General features: G+C 42.9%; 1 protein-coding gene across 1 annotated transcript; it reads left to right on the forward strand.

Annotated features, from left to right (window-relative positions):
* The first annotated feature begins 14,390 nt into the window (after positions 1-14,390).
* On the forward strand, positions 14,391-15,353 carry LOC146404362 (olfactory receptor 2AE1-like). The gene has a single exon (XM_085020088.1). The coding sequence runs from the start codon at positions 14,391-14,393 to the stop codon at positions 15,351-15,353; it is 963 nt and encodes a 320-aa protein (XP_084876214.1).
* Positions 15,354-19,751: the final 4,398 nt, after the last annotated feature.

Raw genomic sequence — 19,751 nt, forward strand, 5'->3', positions numbered from 1 at the left:
ACACACATATAAACACACACATTATGTACAATGGAATATTATTTAATGATAAAAAATTAGGATTTCTTTCCATTTGTGACTGGATGGAAAGAGCTTGAGGGCATAATGCTAAGAGTCAGACAGAGAAAGACTAATACTCTATGATATCACTTATATGTGGAACCAAAAAAAAAGTTTCTCAAATTTTATTTGTGTATTTATTTGGGCTGCACTTGTAGCATGTGTAAGAACATATGTCACAGCAGGGACCGAAGCTGCTGCTGTGAAAAGGCCAGATCCTTAACCTGCTGTGCCATAAGAGAATTCCAAAAACTCTCAACTTTCAGATACAGAGAACAGATTAGTGACGCCAGGGTTGGTGCTCAGGGTAGAAGAAATGGGTGAAGGTGATCAAGATTAAAACTTCCAGTTGTAAGGTAAATGAGTTTGAAGGATTTAATGTAGGGCATGGTGACTATAGTTAATCATGTAGAATTGTGTATTTGAAAGCTGCCAAGACAAAGGACTTTAGAAGTTCTTATAACAAGAAAAATACTCTATGTGAGGTGAATTAACTAAACTTAGTGTGGCAATCATTTTGAAATACACACACATAGCAAATCACTATGCTGTGCACCTGGAGGGATATAATGTTCTATGTCATTTATAACTATTAAGATAAGAAAACTAAGTCTCACTCTTTAATAAAAACAAACATCTGTTAACACAATCAGCTGCCACCACATGCTTATTGAGATGACTTTTCTTTAAAAAGCAGAGATTAGTAAGTGTTGGGAGAGATGCACAGGCACTGCACTACTTCTGCACTCTTGGTGGGAATGTAAACTGGTACAGCCATCAGAGCAAACGTTTTGGTGGTATCTCAAAAATGAATAATAGAATTACCTTGTGATCCAGAAATTGCACTTCTGGGTATATGCCCCAGAGAATTAAAAGCAGCATTTCCAAGAGCTATTTGCACACCTTTGTTCATAGAAGTGTAATTCACAACAGCCTAGAAGTGGGAGCAGCTCAAGTGCCTGGTGATCGATGAATGCATAAACAAAACGTGGTACATGGACAAACAAAGGAATATGATTAAGCCTGAAAAAGGAAGAAAATTCTGACATATGCTACACATGGCTGAACCTTAAGGAAATTATTTTAAGTGAAATGAAGTCTTCATCAAAAGACACATTCTGCTTTGTTTCTCGCAGAGAAAGAAAGTAGAATGGTGGAGCCAGGGGATGGGGAGTTGTCCCATTCTTATAGACTTTTATTTTGAGAAGATCAAAAGGGTTCTGGAATTTGGTTGCACCATCGTATGAATGTACTTACTATGGAACTGTGCACTTAAATATGGTTAAGATGGTAAATTTTATATTATGTATCTTTTACCACAATATGAAACATTTATGTAAAATCTTAACGGGTTGAATATAGGGCACTCTCCTCATTAATGAGATATTTATTTCAATTAAAAAAAGATATAATCTGTTGGTGGGAATGTAAACTGGTACAGCCACTATGGAGAACAGTTTGGAGATACCTCAGAAACCTATACATAGAACTTCCATATGACCCCACAATCCCACTCTTGGGCAACTATCTGGACAAAACTCTACTTAAAAGAGACACGTGCACCCGCATGTTCATTGCAGCACTATTCACAATAGCCAGGACATGGAAACAACCCAAATGTCCATCGACAGAGGATTGGATTGGGAAGATGTGGTATATATACACAATGGAATACTACTCAGCCATAAAAAAGAATGACACAATGCCATTTGCAGCAACATGGATGGAATTAGAGAATCTCATCCTGAGTGAAATGAGCCAGAAAGACAAAGACAAATACCATCATATGATATCACTTATAACTGGAATCTAATGTCCAGCACAAATGAACATCTCCTCAGAAAAGAAAATCATGGACTTGGAGAAGAGACTTGTGGCTGCCTGATGGGAGGGGGAGGGAGTGGGAGGGATGGGGAGCTTGGGCTTATCAGACACAGCTTAGAATAGATTTACAAGGAGATCCTGCTGAATAGCATTGAGAACTTTGTCTAGATACTCATGCTGCAACAGAGAAAGGGTGGGGAAAACCTATAATTGTAATGTATACATGAAAGGATAACCTGACCCCTTGCTGTACAGTGGGAAAATAAAAAAATATAAAAAAAAGATATAATCAAAACCCACCAACATACATTTTAGTGGAAAAAAAGAGATACTAGAAACATTTCCATCAAATCCAAGAATGCAAAGCTCACACTTTCTACTACTGGTAAGCATTATGTTAAAGACTCCCCTTAATACAACTGTGAAGAAATAAGTATCTGGAGCAGGAAGAAACCTGTTATTATTTGGTATACCTTAGAATTCAAAATAATCAATCTAGAACTCATAGGAGAAAACCAGTAAGCTCAAAAAAGAACAACACACAATACATTACTCAACAACCCACATAACTAGAGATGACTCATTAATATAATAAATATAAGAAAGCGTTAAGAAATAAAATCAAAAGGCTAGGATAAATGAAGAGTTAACCTGCATTCCTGAGTGGGAAATTTTACCACAGAGAAGTCAGTCCTTCTTCAAATTCATCTATGAAATCAAAACAATTCCAATCCAACTGTTCTATGGTGTATTATGGACCTTACCAAGACCCTTCAAAAATTTGAGAAATTTATTATGAAAAAACAAAATAACCACAAAGCAGCAGTACCAAAATACACCTGTTATCAGCACTCAGGACATACTATGAAATCTAGGAAGTAAAAAGAAAAGGCTATTCATTCAAGAAAAGAATCGATGAAAGAAGAGTTAGTGCAGAACAGAGATTTATATCCAGGGATGTAATGAACAGAACCAGGGCATTCCAAATCAAGGGAAAAAATGATGCCAGAACAGACAGGTACCCATGGCAAGGTGTGGGGAGACAACTCTTCAGGGTTTTCTTTAATTTTCAGGCTTTCTAATTGTCTTAGGTAATACACACACACACCCCTCCTGGAATATTTATTTTCCCCCAGAGAGGTTTGCTCCTTAGTCTTTGGAGGATATTCCTCTCTGACCGGAGGAGGATATGATACTACTTGGGGGCAAAGATGCACCCCAGTAACCCAGCACTGGAAGCCAAGAAGCAAAAGACCTCCACCGCCACTGTGACCTTCCCTTTGGAGCTATTGTACACAGGGAGGAATGTGATCCAGACACTACAGAACACCAGCATGCTGGATGTCAGTCAAGTGGTTTCATTGAAAGTGTTGGGTAGGTTCCTGGCCGGGAAAGCCAGGGTGAAGCTCAAGAGGGCCAAGGAAACCCAGTATCCTAAGGAAAGATACAACATCATGGCAGAGCCCTTGTTGCACATGACAATCGGGGGGGCAGACTCCAAATGTGCATCTATGTCCATGAAAGGGGGAGAGGTCCCCAACCAGACTGCACAGAAAGTCCCTTGAATCAAGGAGCAGATGGCAATGAGGGCACTGGGGGCCCCTGAGAGCAACCACTGCTGCATCATTCTCCCTGGGGTTGTGACCTTGAAAGCCAGGACCACAGTGATGGTTTTAACCAAAGTGGTGGAAACGGCCATGGTGAAGATGACCCCAAAGGGCATTTGCTGGAGGAGGCAGGTGGCAGTGTTGGGACGGCCAAGGAAGAGGAAGGAGCAGAGGCAGCACAGGATGAGGGAGATGAGCAGGATGTAGCTGAGAGCCCAGTTATTAGCTTTGACTCTGGGGGTGTCCCTCTGCTTCACAAAGACCCCAAGAGCCCCAGCTGTGAGCACAGGCAGACCAAGGGCTGTGCAGGCCAGGACCATCCCCAGAGGATCTCCACAGGCCAGGAAGGTCACCACCTTTGAGAGGCAATGGTCTTGGTCACTATTAGGGTACTGATCCTCTGCACACCTCACACATTGCCTCATATCTGGCAAGAGAAGTGACGTGCCATTACCGTGGGTTCAGTGATTCTCATGAGCTCTTCACATACTCACATTTACCCAGAGGACTCTAATTCAACAACAAATAAAGCATCATGGCATAGAGAAAAATTCCAAGTTCATGATGTCTAGGTTCGCTTCGTATGTCAAAGGTCAAGGAGCCCTAACAGCATCTGTTTTGTTGATATTCATCTGCCAGAGAACAGTTTTATTTTCTTTGAAATTGAAATGACAGGAATTCTCTTGTGGCTCACCTGGGTAAGAATCTGGTGTTTTCAGGGCAGTGGCTTGGGTCACCGCTGTGGTCCCGGTTTGGTCTCTGGCCCAGGAACTTCCATGTACCATGGGTGTGATTTTAAAAAAGTTAAATACAACCAAACATTTCACTTAAATATGAGCAGAGCAGGACATCCTCTGGGTTCATTCACTCAAAAGCACCCATCTATTGTCCACCTGCTATGACCCTGCTAATATCCCCGGTTTTGCAGGACCAAGATACACACTAAGAAGCTGCCCAATGACAGTATTTCTGCTATATCCACACCACTGCAAACCTCTGTCCTAGGCATGATCACTTTCACTATTGTTGTTCACTTTTGGGTAACTGAATAGTTACTTTAAAGGAATATCTTCCTAATGAGGCTCCCTGCCTTCTGCCTTGAATCCCTGTCATTATCATTTATTCAGTCACAGCTCTGAACGCTGCTCTCATTTAAATACTTTGATACTACCTTCTTGATTCAAATGCCACAATTATTCTCAAGTTCTTCTACAACATGATTCTCCACCGTGAGCACCCATCAGAATCCTATGGAGGGCTCATTAAAACAGTTTGCTTAATCCTGACCCCTACCAGAGTTTCTGACTGGGAAACCCAGAATTTACATTTATTTATTTATTTATTTATTTATTTATTTATTTATTTATTTATTTATTTATTTATTTTTGTCTTTTTAGGGTCTCCCCTGCAGCACACGAGGTTCCCAGGCTAGGGGTCGAATCAGAACTGCAGCTGCCAGCCTACACCACAGCCACAGAAATGCCGGATCCTTAACCCACTGAGCGAGGCCAGGGATGGAACCTGCATCCTCATGGATGCTAGTCAGATTTGTTTCCACTGAGCCATGAGGGGAACTCCAAGAATTTCCATTTCTAACACACTCCCAGGTCATGCTGATGCTCTTGGGATATGTAGGACACTGTGAGAACCAGTGTTCTAGATTGAGCCCAAACACCTATCCATGCAAAAAGCTCGGTAATATCTACCTTCTACCTACTTCTCCTGCAGCATCTTTTTGTGGGGGGTGGAGAGGGGCTGCCGGGTAGAATCCAGAGGGTAAAGAAACAAACTTTAATGTGCACCTGTGATACTCCAGGAAATATGCTCACTAGAATATATCTACTCAATTTTCAAAGAACCTTGGGAGACAGGTGAATAGAAGCAATCTCTTTGCAGAAGAAAATAATTGAGGTTAAAGTTAAAGGGCTGAAGTAACTCATCTGAGATTGTGGGAGTAGTGGGAGCAGGGCTGGTATCTAGACTCATGACCAAGAGGCTGCATGAGGCTGAGGCCGATAGGTCACCAAAGGAGCAAAATTGAAGCCAGATTCTCTTGCAGGTGCCAGCCCTGCCCCAGCCTGACCCCAGGCACCTCCGTGAAGTTGTACCTCCAGCCCCTCACCTCCCTTACTGAAGTCCTGGCCCCACTCACGTTTGTCAGGTTCCAAAGCCTATGATCTTTCCCTCCCACACCTTGTCCTAGTTTTCATGTTCATCACAGCATTTGCTCATTAAAAAAACTCTCATTCCCTTAGAGTTACAGGGTTCAGAGAAATTTCTGTATTTCGATACGTTTTCTTGAGAGGAATTTCTCAAGATTTAATTTCAGAAATGTATCATGAAAATGAAAAACATAGGCCAATCTTATTTATGATACTAATAAATAAAAGTTAAGTAAAATCTTAGAACAGGTTAATCAAGTTCAGTAAAGAAAGAGCACATCACAGTCAATTAGGGCTTCTTAAATATTTTCAAACTGACAAACTTCAAAGAATATTCAACTTGGAGTCAGGCAGACTGAGTATACAATAGTCCAAATACTGCCAAGATATTTATAGTCCATCATACTAAACAAAACCAAACAATAAAATTCCAGAGCTTTCCTCTTAAAGATAGATGTGGTAATTCAAAGTGAGTGAAACGTACCTGGTTCCTGAAGGTTTCCTGGAATCCTCAGGTCTTGTCTGCACCTCGAGTCCTTTTGGGTGAGCAGCTTTTTGAGCCCCTTCCTGACTCCCAAGACCTTAAGAGACATCTCCCTTCAGCTCAACATGCTCCTGGATCGTGATACCTGTGTGTATCACAGAGGCATTCGCTTCTTCCTGGGACGTCACTTCCTCCCTTTCCACACGTGACTAATTATAAACCCCTGTCTCTAGACGCAGCTGGATTCATCTCACCTGAGTAGCATTCCTTGCCTGTGTAAGGCTTATGGATACCATAATGTCCCAGCACACCCCATGTTTATATCTATAATCTTGTTTTACACTTAATTGCCCTGTTTCTTTACATTCTGCTGATCTCATTGGGCCAGGGATGTTCAGGAACAGTGTGGTTTATTTGCAGGAGAATACGATAAGATTTGGAGTTAGAAGTACTCAAATTTGGGCTCTTCAGCTTTTTAAGCATCTGATCTTATTAATTTGTTAAAAACTTATTCAATACCTGGAACGCATGCAAGAGGATGACAAGCTCTTTCCATGGCATATTGCAGCATCATTTACCAAGCCACCTCAAGGCTTATTTATTTATCCAGCCAAAGGCTCCTGTTTCACTTTGGGATTTCCTATATGATTAGAGTTCAAACATGGTGAAGTTGAAGGTTAATCTATACATCAGATGAACCAGTAGAAAGAGAATCCCCAAGAGCTGGTTTTATTGTAGCATATTACTCATTTTTCTCTCTGACATATGGCTTTTGTTGTAACATTCTTTCACTGATGTTCTATTGTCAAAAATGCTTTTACTGATGAACCATATACACTGTTTCACCAAAAGCCTTAGAAGGAGTTGTTTCAACATTAATGTATTGATTTTGCAAAAATCTTTGAGACATGTTGATTCCATATTTTTGGGAGTCATGTATTTACCTTTCCGGTATACTCACGGCAAAATGATAACGATGACAACAGCTAATCCCACAGGATTTTTTTAATGTAAAAAAGTGGGTATGTGGGCATATGTCTGCAACACAGTCTCGCCATCAATGGTACATACATTCCCATTACTTACCTGGATGTGGCTACCGCATCTAATAGACACTCTACAAATGTATATTTGTGGAATACATTTACTATTGAATAGAAAGGCATTTCTTTGTTGAAAAAGACTAAATCGTCAACAATGAGATGGGACAAAATAACCACATTTTTACCTTCAATAAGCCTGAATGTCTAGGGCTTGACACTGAAAAAGCTGTGTTTCAGTCGGTTTTTCTAACGCTGAGCTATGTAACTTTCTTTTGGCCTCACTCGTGGTGTGTGGAAATTCCTCGGCCAGGGATTGAACCCATGCCACAGCAGCCACCCAAGCCACTGCAGTGACTATATGGGATCCTTAATCCTCTGCGCCTTTTGGGAACTCCTCAACTATGAACTTTTTAAATTAAACTTTTTCTAAATTAAACTTTTAAAAAGTAAACTTCGAGGTAGTCGTAGTTGACATGCAGTGGTTGGCAAGATACAGGGAGATGCCATGCAGCCCTCACCCACTTTTCCCTGGTAGTAACGTCATGCAAAAAACTGTTTAACATGGGCGCTCCTGTAGTGGCTCAGCTGAAATGAATTGGACTGCTGTCAATGGGGATTCAGGTTCGATCCCTGGTCTTGCTCAGTGGGTTAAGTATCTGGTATTGCCGAGAGCTGCAGTGTAGCTCGCAGACACAGCTCAGATCTGGTATTGCTGTGGCTGTGGTATAGGCCATTAGCTGTCTAGCCTAATTTACAATATGCCATGGGTGTACACCCCCCCCAAAAAAAAAACAAAGGAAAAAAAACACACAAAAGAGTTCAGCATCACAACTGGGATATTGACATCGTTATTAACTCACTGCTATAAACTCTATTTCTTTGCTGAAAGTTTTTTCATTTGTTTCAAACATGTTCATAATTACTCATTACACCTTTTTATGAGAGTGATGGTTGCCTTAAAATATTTCTTAGATAATTCTGCCATCCCTGTGATCTCACTGTCCCTGTCTGTTGGTGACTTTACGTTTGGCTTGAGATCTTCCAGGCTCTTGTTATGGTGAGAGCTATTTGATGAAAACCAGAACATGTTGGCTATTTCGTCATCAGGCTCTGGATTTGATTGGAACTCCTGTTTTGTGTGGCTTCCTCTGACATTGCCCTGGCTGGAAAAGGGTGGGGACAAAAGAGGGGAGGCCTCCTCACTTCTGAGGAGCTATGGGAGTGGGTCTCCCCTCTAGGCCTCCAGAGACACCTCCCCTGCTTCCCTGTGGCTCTCAAGATACCAAGGGTGTGGTCTGGTAACTCTGGGGACAGCCCAGAGTCTCCATGTGGGGGAGGGGCAGCGTGCCTCCTTATGGCCCAGGAGGGGCAGAGCTATAGTCACCCACCTGCAGGAGGGGCCTGGTTACTGCCCTTGCTGAGGACAACCCCACCTCCCCACTGGACCTGCTCGCACACCCCCAGGTAGGGGCCTCCATGGCGGGTCTGGCTGCAGCCTGGAGAGCCTGGGAGTCCAAGCTCCCTTCTGGTCCTTTCCTGGTGGGAGGCGTCAGGAATCTTCTGTGATGCTGGAGTACAGCAGTGATCATCTAAAAGTTTTCTGTCCTGCCATGCTGTCCCTTTCCTTACTTGAGTTTTCCTATAAAATATAATGGGATCCCTTTGCTGGTAATGAATTTGTTTAGACTTACATTTTAGAATTTTTCTTTAGAGCAGACTTGTGTCCTTCTTGTAGTTTGTGAAACAAACAGCTTATACAGCTCAATAGTAGAAAAGAACAAATAACCCAATCAAAACCTTGTCAGAAGTTCCAAATAGATGTTTCTTTAAAGAAGACATTGAGATGTCTAGGAGGCACATGAAAAGATGCTCAATATCTTAATCAGATTATTAGAGAAATGCCCATCAAAACTACAATGAGGTACAACCTCACACTGGTCAGGAAGGACGCCATCCAAAAATCTCCAAATAAAAAGTGCTGCTGAGGATGTGGAGAAAAGGAACCCTCCCACACTTTTGGTGGGAATGTAAGTTGGTACAACTACCATGGAGAACAACACAGAGGTTCCTTAAGAAACTAAAAATAGAGCTAACCTGTGACACTGCAGTCCCACTCCTGGGAAAATAGCTGGAGAACGTCATATAAATCAAAAAGACACATGCAGAGCAATGTTCTATGAGGCACTATTTACAGTAGCCAAGACAAGGAAGCAAACTAAATGTATACCAACGGTAATGGATAAAGAAGATGTGGTATCGAAAGGAAAGAAATAACAGCATTTGCAGCAACATGGATGGACCTGGAAATTATCATGCTAAGTGAAGTTAGCCAGACAGTGAGACACCAACATCCTATGCTATCACTTACGTGTGGAATCTGAAAAAAGCACACAATGAACTTCTTTGCAGAACAGAAACTGACTCACAGACTTTGAAAAAATTATGGTTTCCAAAAGAGACAGGTGGGGGGTTGGAAGGATGCACTGGGGGTCTGGGATGGAAATGCTATAAAATTCTGTTGTGAAGATCATTGTACAACTATAAATGTCATAAAATTCATTGAGTGATTAAAAAAAAGAAGCTGTGGAAAAAAAGATGTGGTATATTTAAACAGTGGACCATTACTCAGCCATTCAAAAGAATGAAAAAATTCCATTTGCAGGAACATGAATAGACCTAGAGATTAGCAGACTAAGGGAAATAAGCCAAAGACAAATATCATATGATATAGCTTATATGTGGAAGTCTAATGAAAATAATACAAATAAACTTGTATACAAAACAGAAATAGACTCACAGACAGAAAAGAAAGTTATAGGTACCAAAGGGGAAAGGTGATGGGCAGGGATAACTTGGGCATTTGGGATTTGAATATACACACTACTGCATATAAAATAGATCATAAAGAAGGGCCTACAGCATAGCACAGGGAACCCTCAGTATTCCATAACAACCTATATGGGAAAATAGTCTGAAAAAAAAGAATATATAGAACATTGAATCACCTTGCTGTACACCTGAAACTAACACATGTCATATCACTCTACTTCAATAAAAAAAAACACATTTTTTAAAAGTGAGGAATAAAAGAAACATAGAAAATCAAGCTGGGGCATCTAGAATTGTTTCTCTCCATGTTAAATGGCCCTTGCAGAAGATATTCCCATGTATCCTTCTCAGCCACCCTCCTCAAAACCACTCACTCCCCTGAGCCTACACTCAACCTTCAAGCAAAGCCCTTGGGGACATTTATCTCATGCACACAGCAAGTCTAATGGGCATCTCGAGGCATGGTTTCCAGAAGACATTCAGGATGTATCCTTTGCATAGGAATCCCCAATGCCATATATTTAGTGTCCTAAACTGCCTTGGCTGACATTGGTCCCCTGGGTTTGTGGCTGTTTTTTCTCTCATGAGTGAGTCCACTCTTTCTTCAGGATTGGCTCAGCTCAGGCCCAGTCTGTCCTCATTTGAGACCTTTCATTCCTGCTGAGGAAACATCCATGCAGTCAGGAAGGGACTGATTTGAAAAGCCAGTGCTAGAGCCCAATTCTTATTTTACAAAGTGGGAAAGGAGGACTAAAGCTAAGAAGAGGGTTCCTTGAGAGACCCAATACAGCAGAAAATGCCAAACAGATTTACTTTTGATTCTGGACTCATGAGGATTAAGCAGAGGTTAAAAGGAGCTTCCTAAACAGGGACAGTAAAGCAAAGAGTTCTAGTCCAAGCTCTCAAAGCTATTGTGGTTGGAGAAGCATCTGGATCTATGGTTAGAGGCAGAGAAGGCATAAGCATCATTTAAAGGCCCTCCATTTAGAGGCTAAAGAAGTTCAATGAGTTAATCTGTCCTGAGGCATGCTGAGGGAATGCAAAATCTGAACCTGCACACAAGAGCATCCCAGAATTCCATGTCCGGTTGCTCCTGGTGATGCTGTCAGGACAGAACGAGTGGAAACAGTGGTGACTGGGTGGGACCCTCTGCTTCTCCACAGTAAACAGAGATTGCCAGGGTGAGGAAGGACATCTGGTGAGCCCTCAGAAAAGCCCTGTTTGGACGTTCAGTAGCCAGTGTGTGAGGCAGTGGGGCTCTGTCCTACCCTCTCTCTTCACGTCTATGCTAGTTCTCCCCACAAGCCTCTGCAGAGAAGGTTCCAGGTAAGGCACTGTTGGGGCTTGGGCCATTCCAGAGCCCTTTATTAGGGATGAGGGCATCCTCTGACACTGCCAGCTTGCTCCTCAACACTCGAGTGAGGGGTGAGGTCAGGTTGCTCCTTGACGGAGCTGCCTGAGAAGACAGAGGAAAAAGTCCCTTGAGCGACACAACTCAGAATGGGATGTGAATAGGTAGATTGGCTGTGGGAGGAATGGAGATGGGACTCAGGTGATGGATCAATGTATGCTATGGAGAGTTCCAGGGAAAGATGGAGACTAATGAGATAAGTGTGTGTGTTGGGGGGGAAGGATACAGGTGCCCGAATAAGGATAAATGTGTGGAGTGTTGCCTGGGCTGCAGTGAAGAGAGGGAGTGTGGGGAATGTGGGCTCTTCATCCACAGGGAGCTGAGTGTGAAATGACTGTGTGAGGTGACAGCCCAGAGGATGACCTGGGCTGCTTACATGTGGAGCAAGGTAGGGATCATGCCTGCTCTCTTACTGGTCAAATGATACTTCTAAGCATACAACTCAAAAATTAAGTTATCTGGAGAGTTTCCATTCAGGCTTAGTGGAAATGAATCTGACTAGCATCCATGATGATGCAGGTTCAACCCCTGGCCTGCTCAGTGGGTTAAGGATCTGGCGCTGCCATGAGCAGTGGTTAAGGTTGGAGACATGGCTCCAATCTGGCTTTGCTGTCGCTCTGGTGTAGGCCAGTGCCTACAGCTCTGGCTTGACCCCGAGCCTGGGAAACTCCATATGCCATGGGTGTGGCCCTAAAAAGACCAAAAAGAAAAAAATTACCTGGATGCAAGATGATCTAGACCAATGTTTTTGTAGAAAAATACAGAAGGATAGCTGGTTATTTGGGGATCACTTTCCATTTATTTCCTAAGTTCAGTTTTGTCATAGAGATCAAGCTCGCATTCTGATCAGTGTTCTTGGGAGAATGTGATAAAGGGGAGACTGGCTGAGTAAATGTTATAATCCTAGTTGAAACACCCTGGCCCATAAATGGTAGGCTCCCAGTTACACCCAGGACGCATATCACATTCGTTCTCACGTTTGGTTTAGTATGTGTCTACTTGGCTCCCATGAACACCTCTATAATTCCACTTCAGGCCACTTGTTTCAGGGTTAGTGAGCACATGGTTAGACCAGTGGATTCCCTGGGCAAGGGGCCCATCACCACCTGATGTGCTATGAAAAAAGCTCCTTAGTCAAAGCAGCTCTGTCTACACCATGAGGCTGAATCCAGGGTTCTGTATGTCCACAGGGGGTTGTTTGGCAGCAGAGCTGAAGGAAAGGGAAGCAAATCCATGTTCAGAGTGTGCAATCCAGTGAGAATAAAGTAATTTCCCTTCCGTAATGGAAGCCATCAATCAAATGCATCTACCACCCAGTATTTGGCTGATTCCCCTGGGGATGGTGCCTCAGAAGGGACTCTGTGTTGGTCTCTGGGGTTGACAGATGGGGCCCCAGCAGTGGCTGAGTGTAGACTGAGTGGACATCCATGGTCCGTGGAAGTTGCTGGGCCCACGTAGAGCCTCCACCCATGCTGCCTGGTCACTGTGTTTGTGAGTCTATCAGCATCAACAGGAGTGACTGGGAAAGTGAGCACCTGACCTCCACAGATGGGTAGCTCTTGGAAAGGGGAACTCAGCCCATGGACAATGGTAATTTCTTCCCTGTTTTTCTTGACGGCTTGCATGTGTTTGGTTGTATGCAGGATTGTTCTATTAGGCAGAAGGATGACTTTGTTATGTTCATTGTGGGATCACGTGTGTTTTAAGGAGATGTGCACATGTGCCAACTTGACAGGAGATCCAGTCTGGTGGTGTTGTGATAACACCTCTCTTGCGAGTGTCAGGTTAAGGTGGGCCCAGGAGAGATGCTCGGGAGTACTTCCAGGCAAGAAGGGGAGCAGCCGTTCTTATCATTGACAACACTGCTGCTCTTCTGCCGACTCACCTCCCTTGTGGGAGGTGGCTGTAGGCCTGCAGTTACTCTACCTTCCCCTGGATCCTGCCTTAGATGCTCCGATTTCTGGGACAGGAGTGTGTGTGTGTGTGTGTGTGTGTGTGTGTGTGTGTGTGTGTGTGTAGCCTCATGATCTAGGGCCTCGGGTTGTGCAAGAGAACCTGCCACCTAGTCCCCAAGCAATAGGGGACCTGGGTTTCAGCCTGCCCTTGTGGGATTACCTGTCATGTTTGTGGTTCCAGCCTGACCTTCATCCATCACATTTTACTTTTAGTTTCAGCCACTGCCTGGGGATGTTCCCAGGCCAGGGATTGAACACGCATCACTCCAATAACCAGAGTCACTGCAGTCACATCGCTGGATACTTAACCCACTGGGCCACAAGAGAACTGTCTCACTACACCTTATATCCATCTTTTCTGACTGATGGCTTGCCCCAAGGACTGCAATTTCCCACACCAGTCCATTAGCCTTCCATAGACAGCTTCTGTAGCCCTCAGAGTCAAGAAATGCCAACTTTATGTACAATCCATTAAACGTGCACATACATGTTTTCTACCTGTCCCAGTGCTTCGGCTCCTCTGGTTAAATCTTGACTGACATATATAAATATATTTACAATATTTTTCTTCTCTTTTTTTTTTTTGTCTTTTTGCCATTTCTTGGGCCACTCCTGCAGCATATGGAGGTTCCCAGGTTAGGGGTCCAATTGGAGCTGTAGCCACCAGCCAATGCCAGAGCCACAGCAACATGGGATTGAGCTGCGTCTGCAACCTACACCACAGCTCATGGCAACGCCGGATACTTAACCCGCTGAGCAAGGCCAGGGATCGAACCCACAACCTCATGGTGCCTAGTCGGATTCGTTAACCACTGAGCCACGATGGGAACTCCTACAATATTTTTCATGTAAAACTTCAAGTATACATGAAAAGCATGTACACACATTTATACTTATAAAAGACAATGAGTATATACATATATGTGTGTGTCTAGATAATTATTCCTTAACGAGGAAACTCTTTCCATTAGGACTTTGGTCGCAATGCCTATTTCCCAGGGCAGAGAAAGGAGAGATGAGGCAGAGGAATCAGACCTCCTCTCTGGCTGACTTCATCCTGGAAGGGCTCTTTGATGACTCCCCGGCCCACGCTTTCCTCTTCTCCTTGACCATGGTGGTCTTCCTGATTGCGGTGAGTGGCAACACCCTCACCATCCTCCTCATCTGTGCCGACCCCCGGCTTCACACCCCCATGTACGTCCTGCTCAGCCAGCTCTCCCTCATGGATCTGATGCATGTCTCCACCACCATCCCCAAGATGGCCATCAACTACCTCTCTGGCACCAAGTCCATCTCCTTTGTGGGCTGTGCCACCCAGGACTTCCTCTTTTTATCTCTGGGTGGAGCTGAGTGTATTCTCCTAACTTTCATGTCCTATGACCGCTATGTGGCCATCTGTCACCCACTGCGTTATGCTGTTCTCATGAACAGAATGGTGGGACAGATGATGGCTGTTATGTCTTGGTTGGGCGCAGCAGTAAACGCTCTCATTCACACAGTGATCTTGATGCACTTCCCTTTCTGTGGGCCCCGGAACATCCACCACTTCTACTGTGAGTTTCCAGCAGTTGTGCAGTTGGTGTGTGGGGACATCACTGTGTATGAATCCACAGTGTACATCAGCAGCATCCTCCTGCTCCTGCTCCCCATCGTCCTGATTTCTGCATCCTACATCTTCATCCTCCGCAGTGTCATTCACATGCGATCAGCTGGGAGTAAGAGGAATGCCTTTGCCACCTGTAGCTCTCACCTCACTGTGGTTTCCCTCTGGTTTGGCGCCTGCATCTTCTCCTACATGAGGCCCAGGTCCCAGCGCACTCCATTGCAAGACAAAGTGGGTTCCGTGTTCTACAACATCGTCACTCCCACCCTGAATCCTCTAATATACACTCTCCGGAATAAGGATGTGGCAAAGGCTCTGAGGAGAGTGCTGGGGAGAGAGATGATCACTCAAAACCCAAAAGTGCGGTTGCCCTGAGTGTGCATCAAATGGTAAAAGCTCCTTAAATTGTCCTCAGTAAATTTCAAAGATTTTTCTAGGGACCCCATCCCTGATGACTACTGCAAAAAGTTAGTGATGAACAAACATTTCCAGTATTCTAACCTCTCTCAGGTGGCTAGGCACTATAGAGAACTACCTTTGTCCATTCCAGCTGCCCTAACAAAAATACCATGGACTGGGTGGCTTTATTCATTTCTCACAGTTCTGGAAACTGAGAAGACCAAAGTCAAGTCTTGAGCGTTCTAGCCGCTAATTTCTTTTGGATCTCATTTTAAAAGTGTCCTTGTCCAAACATGCCCTATGTAAAGCAGCATCTTCATTCTGTGTCCCCTGATTCTACCCTGTACCTTTATTTCCATGATTTGCATAATAGATTCTACTCACTGTCTGCTTTATTAGAATGAGCATTTCAGGAGGGCAAGGGCTCCACTTTGTTTGCAATTTCTCATTCAAGCCAGGAACCAACATGACATGAAATAATTACACTTTGTTGCATGGATTAATAGAAGAAAAGGGTCAAGACGTGTCTCACTATCTCACCTGACATTAAGGATATTCAAATAAGAGAGGGAAGAAATTACACAAATAAATAATAGATTGCTTGATAAGATTCATTTTCTGAGATAATCTGATATGAATCCCATGTAAATAAAGACATCTGACATCTCCGTGAGCTGTCCTGGAGTCTGGTGGGCTGAGGGATGCCCAAGTGATGGGCACATTTCTCCATCTTGCGTCTTCTATCAGCTGAAAGTTTTGTTCAGCCCAGACACCATCTTCAGAAGAATAACACAGTGGTTGCAAGCAAGGTCATGCTTTCTTCGACAAGAAGGTATTTTCCCTTTGAGAAAGACCCTTTTGGCATCCTCAAGATGATGGGCTAGGATGGGCTGCTCGTCATGAGCTGGTGCTCTCTTTCCCACATAGCTCTCAGGTTCTGTTTGCCTTGAAACATGCCGCAATCTAGGAGACTTCATTTTCACAGAAATGATGCCCGCCCTGTTTCTGAAGGCATAAGTGTGTTGTACAAACTGCTAGGTGCCCCAATCCCACTTAGAGAGAGTTGGTTTTTCCTCTGCTACCTCTCTCTCTCCACACACAACTAGGGCCTTGTCAGCAATGCTATAAGATTAGTTCAGAATGAAACCACCTAAGCTAAACAAATGGGTGCTTACTTATGTAATGCTGTCATCGGCCTAAAAGAAAGAGGACAGTGTTATATCCCACTGCCCTCTTGAGAAGAGATATAACTCTACATAGTTGTAATCATTTGATCTATCCTGCATAGTAACCCCTTACATATTTTCTCTTTTTTTTGGACACCCCAAGGAATATGGGGTTCCTGGACCAGGGAAGAGACCTGAACTGCAGTTGCAATCGATGCCAAAGCTGGGGGGTGGCCAAAACCTTTAACTCACTGTGCTTGGGGTGGATTGAACCTATGAACCTGCCACCTGGCCCTAGAGAGACACCACCCATCATGCTGCACCACAGCGGGAACTCCTATTCACCCTTTATTTTATATAGCAGTTACAAATATTCTCTGTCATCCCTCAGGCTGCCTTTCACTCTGTTGATTCTGTCATTAATGAACCCAAGTTTTCAATTTCTGATATATTCCCATTTATGTATCTTTAGTTTAGTTGCCTGTGGCTTTGGGGTCATATCCAAGAAGTGATGGCAAGTGCAGTGTTATGAAGCTTCCCTCTATATTTTCTTCTAAGACTTTTATACTTTCAGCTCTTACATTAAGTTGTTGATACATTTTCCGCTAAATTTTGTGTATGGTATAAGGTAAGGGTACAATTGCATTCTACCATAGGAATCAAATGGAATGAAATATTTAGGAATGAACTTATCCAAGGAAGTGAAAGAGTTGCACACCACAAACTACAAAAGTGGTGAAATAATTTAAAGGGATATAAATAAATGGAAAGATCTCCTGTGTTCATAGATTAGAAGACTTAAAATTGCTAAGACTGCGTTATTACCCAAAGTGATCTCCAGAGTCAATACAATCACTGCCTAAATCTCAATGGCATTTTTTTCAGAAATAGAAAAACCTATCTTAAAATTCACATGGAAATCAAGGGATCTAAGTAGCCAACACAATTCCGGAAACACTAAAACCAGAAGACTCCCGCATACTTATTTTGAAACTTATTACAAAGTTACGGGAATCCAAACAGTGTGATACCACCGTAAGTATGGATGTATAGAGCAATGGAGTAGAATAGAGACCTCAGAAGAAAAACCTCGCATGTATGTCCAGATAATTATCATCGAGGATACCCAAGATCATTCAATGGGAAAAGGACAGTTTGTTCAATAAATTGTGCTAGGAAAACCAGAAAGCCACATACAAAACAAAGAAGTTGGACCCTTACCTTATGCCATCCAACCAATAAGTTAAAATGTATCAAAAGCCTAAATGTAAGAGGTAAAACTATAAAACCCTTAGTAGAAAACACAGGGGAAACTTTATGAAAAGAGAGGAATATCCAGATTATGTAAAGAATGCATACAATTCAAAGACAATGGCAATAATTTAATTATTCCCAATGAAAAATGGTCAAAGGGAGTTCCCTTTGGACCCTAGCAGAAGTGAACTCGACTAGTATCCATGAGGATGTGGGGTGTATCCTTGGCCTCGCTCAGTGGGTTAAGGATCCGGCATTGCCATGAGCTCTGATGTAGGTCGGAGACATGGCTCATATCTGGCAGTGCTGTGGCTGCAGCATAGGCCAGCATCTGCAGCTCTGGTTCAACCCCTAGCCTGGGAAATTCCATATGCCACACTTGAAGTCCATCCCTGCCTGCTACCAAAAAAAGGCAAAGGACTTGCACAGACATTTTCCCAAACATGTTATACAAATGGCCAACAAGCAAATGAAAATGATGCTCAATGTCATTAATCATCTGAGGTATAATTTAAGAAAAATCATCTCACATTGACTTAATGTATTGAAAGTAAGACCCATAATGATAAACTTCTAGAAGAAAATATGTGGGATAAGCTCCTTGACATCAGTCTTGGCACTATGTTTTGAATAAGACATGAAAAAGAAGAAACAACGAAAGCAAGCATAAGTAAGTGGGACTACATCAAACTAAAAAGCAGAAGCTTTTCACAGCAAAGGAAACCATAAAAAAAGAGGGCATTCCCATCATTGTTCAGTAGAAATGAACCCGACTAGTATCCATGAGGATACACAGGTTCAATCCATGGTCTTCCTCAGTGAATTAAGGATCGACTGTTGTCGTGAACTGTGGTGTATGTTGCAGACAGGGCTTGGATCCTGTGTTGCTGTGGCTGTAGTGTAGGCCGACAGCTATGGCACTGATTTGACCCCTAGCCTGGGAACTTCCATATGCTGTGAGTGCAGCCAAAAAAAGAAAAAAAGAAAAAAAAGAACAACCTAGAGCATGAGAGAAATATTTGTAAATCATATATCTGATACAGGTTTCATATCAAAAATATATGAGAAACTCATAGAACTCAATCACAAAAAAGCAAAAACTCAGAGTTAATATTGGACATGCTGCCCATGTTGATAGCAGTATTGTCTGTAACATCCAAGACAGGGAAACAACCTACGTATCTATCTACTGATGACTGGATAAAAAAATGTGGCACATATACCCAGTGGAATATTATTTAACCATAAAAAATTAGCAACTGTTGTCACATGTGACAACATGGATGGACTGTGAAGGCATTATGGTGAGTGAAACAAGTCAGATGGAGAAAGACAGATATTCCATGATATCACATGTATGGAACCAAAAAAACCCTCTCAGCTTTTATCTTTTTTATTTCTTTGGCTGCACTTGTGGCATGTGTAAGTTCCTAAGCGAGAGTAGAACCCGTACCCCAGCAGTGAACTAAGCCAACACAGTGACAGGGCTGGATTCCAAACCTGCTGCACTGCAAGAGCACTCTTGACTTTTACATACAGAGAACAGATCAGTGACTGCCAGAGTTGGCCCTGGGGGTGAGGGCAATGGGTGACAGTGATCACAAGGCAAAAACCTCCAGCTGCAAGGTCAATGAGTTTGAAGCATTTAATGTATGGCATGGCAACCATAGTTAATAATAGAGAATTGTATATTCAAAAGTTGCTAAGAGAATAGATTTCAGAAGTTCTTACAGTAAGAAAAATATTGTAAATATATGAGGTGAATTAAATAAACTTATCATGGTAATCATGGTGGATTATACACACATAGTAAATCATGTTCTATACTTGGAATGATACAATGTTGTGTGTCATTTCTATCTATTAAAACAAGAAAACTAAATCTCACTCCTTAATCAAAACGAACCGCTGTTAACACAATTAGATGCCACCACATGCTTATCGAGATGAATTT

The sequence above is a fragment of the Sus scrofa genome, chromosome 3 (assembly GCF_054392235.1).
Source record: "Sus scrofa isolate SSC_HxYL_T2T_F1_AM1 chromosome 3, Sscrofa_HxYL_maternal_Yorkshire_Landrace_v2.0, whole genome shotgun sequence".
Classification (NCBI taxonomy): domain Eukaryota; kingdom Metazoa; phylum Chordata; class Mammalia; order Artiodactyla; family Suidae; genus Sus; species Sus scrofa.

What these genes read in the sequence shown, in the direction of transcription:
- LOC146404362 (XM_085020088.1), top strand. Translation starts at nt 14,391, where the DNA reads ATGAGGCAGAGGAATCAGACCTCCTCTCTGGCTGACTTCATCCTGGAA.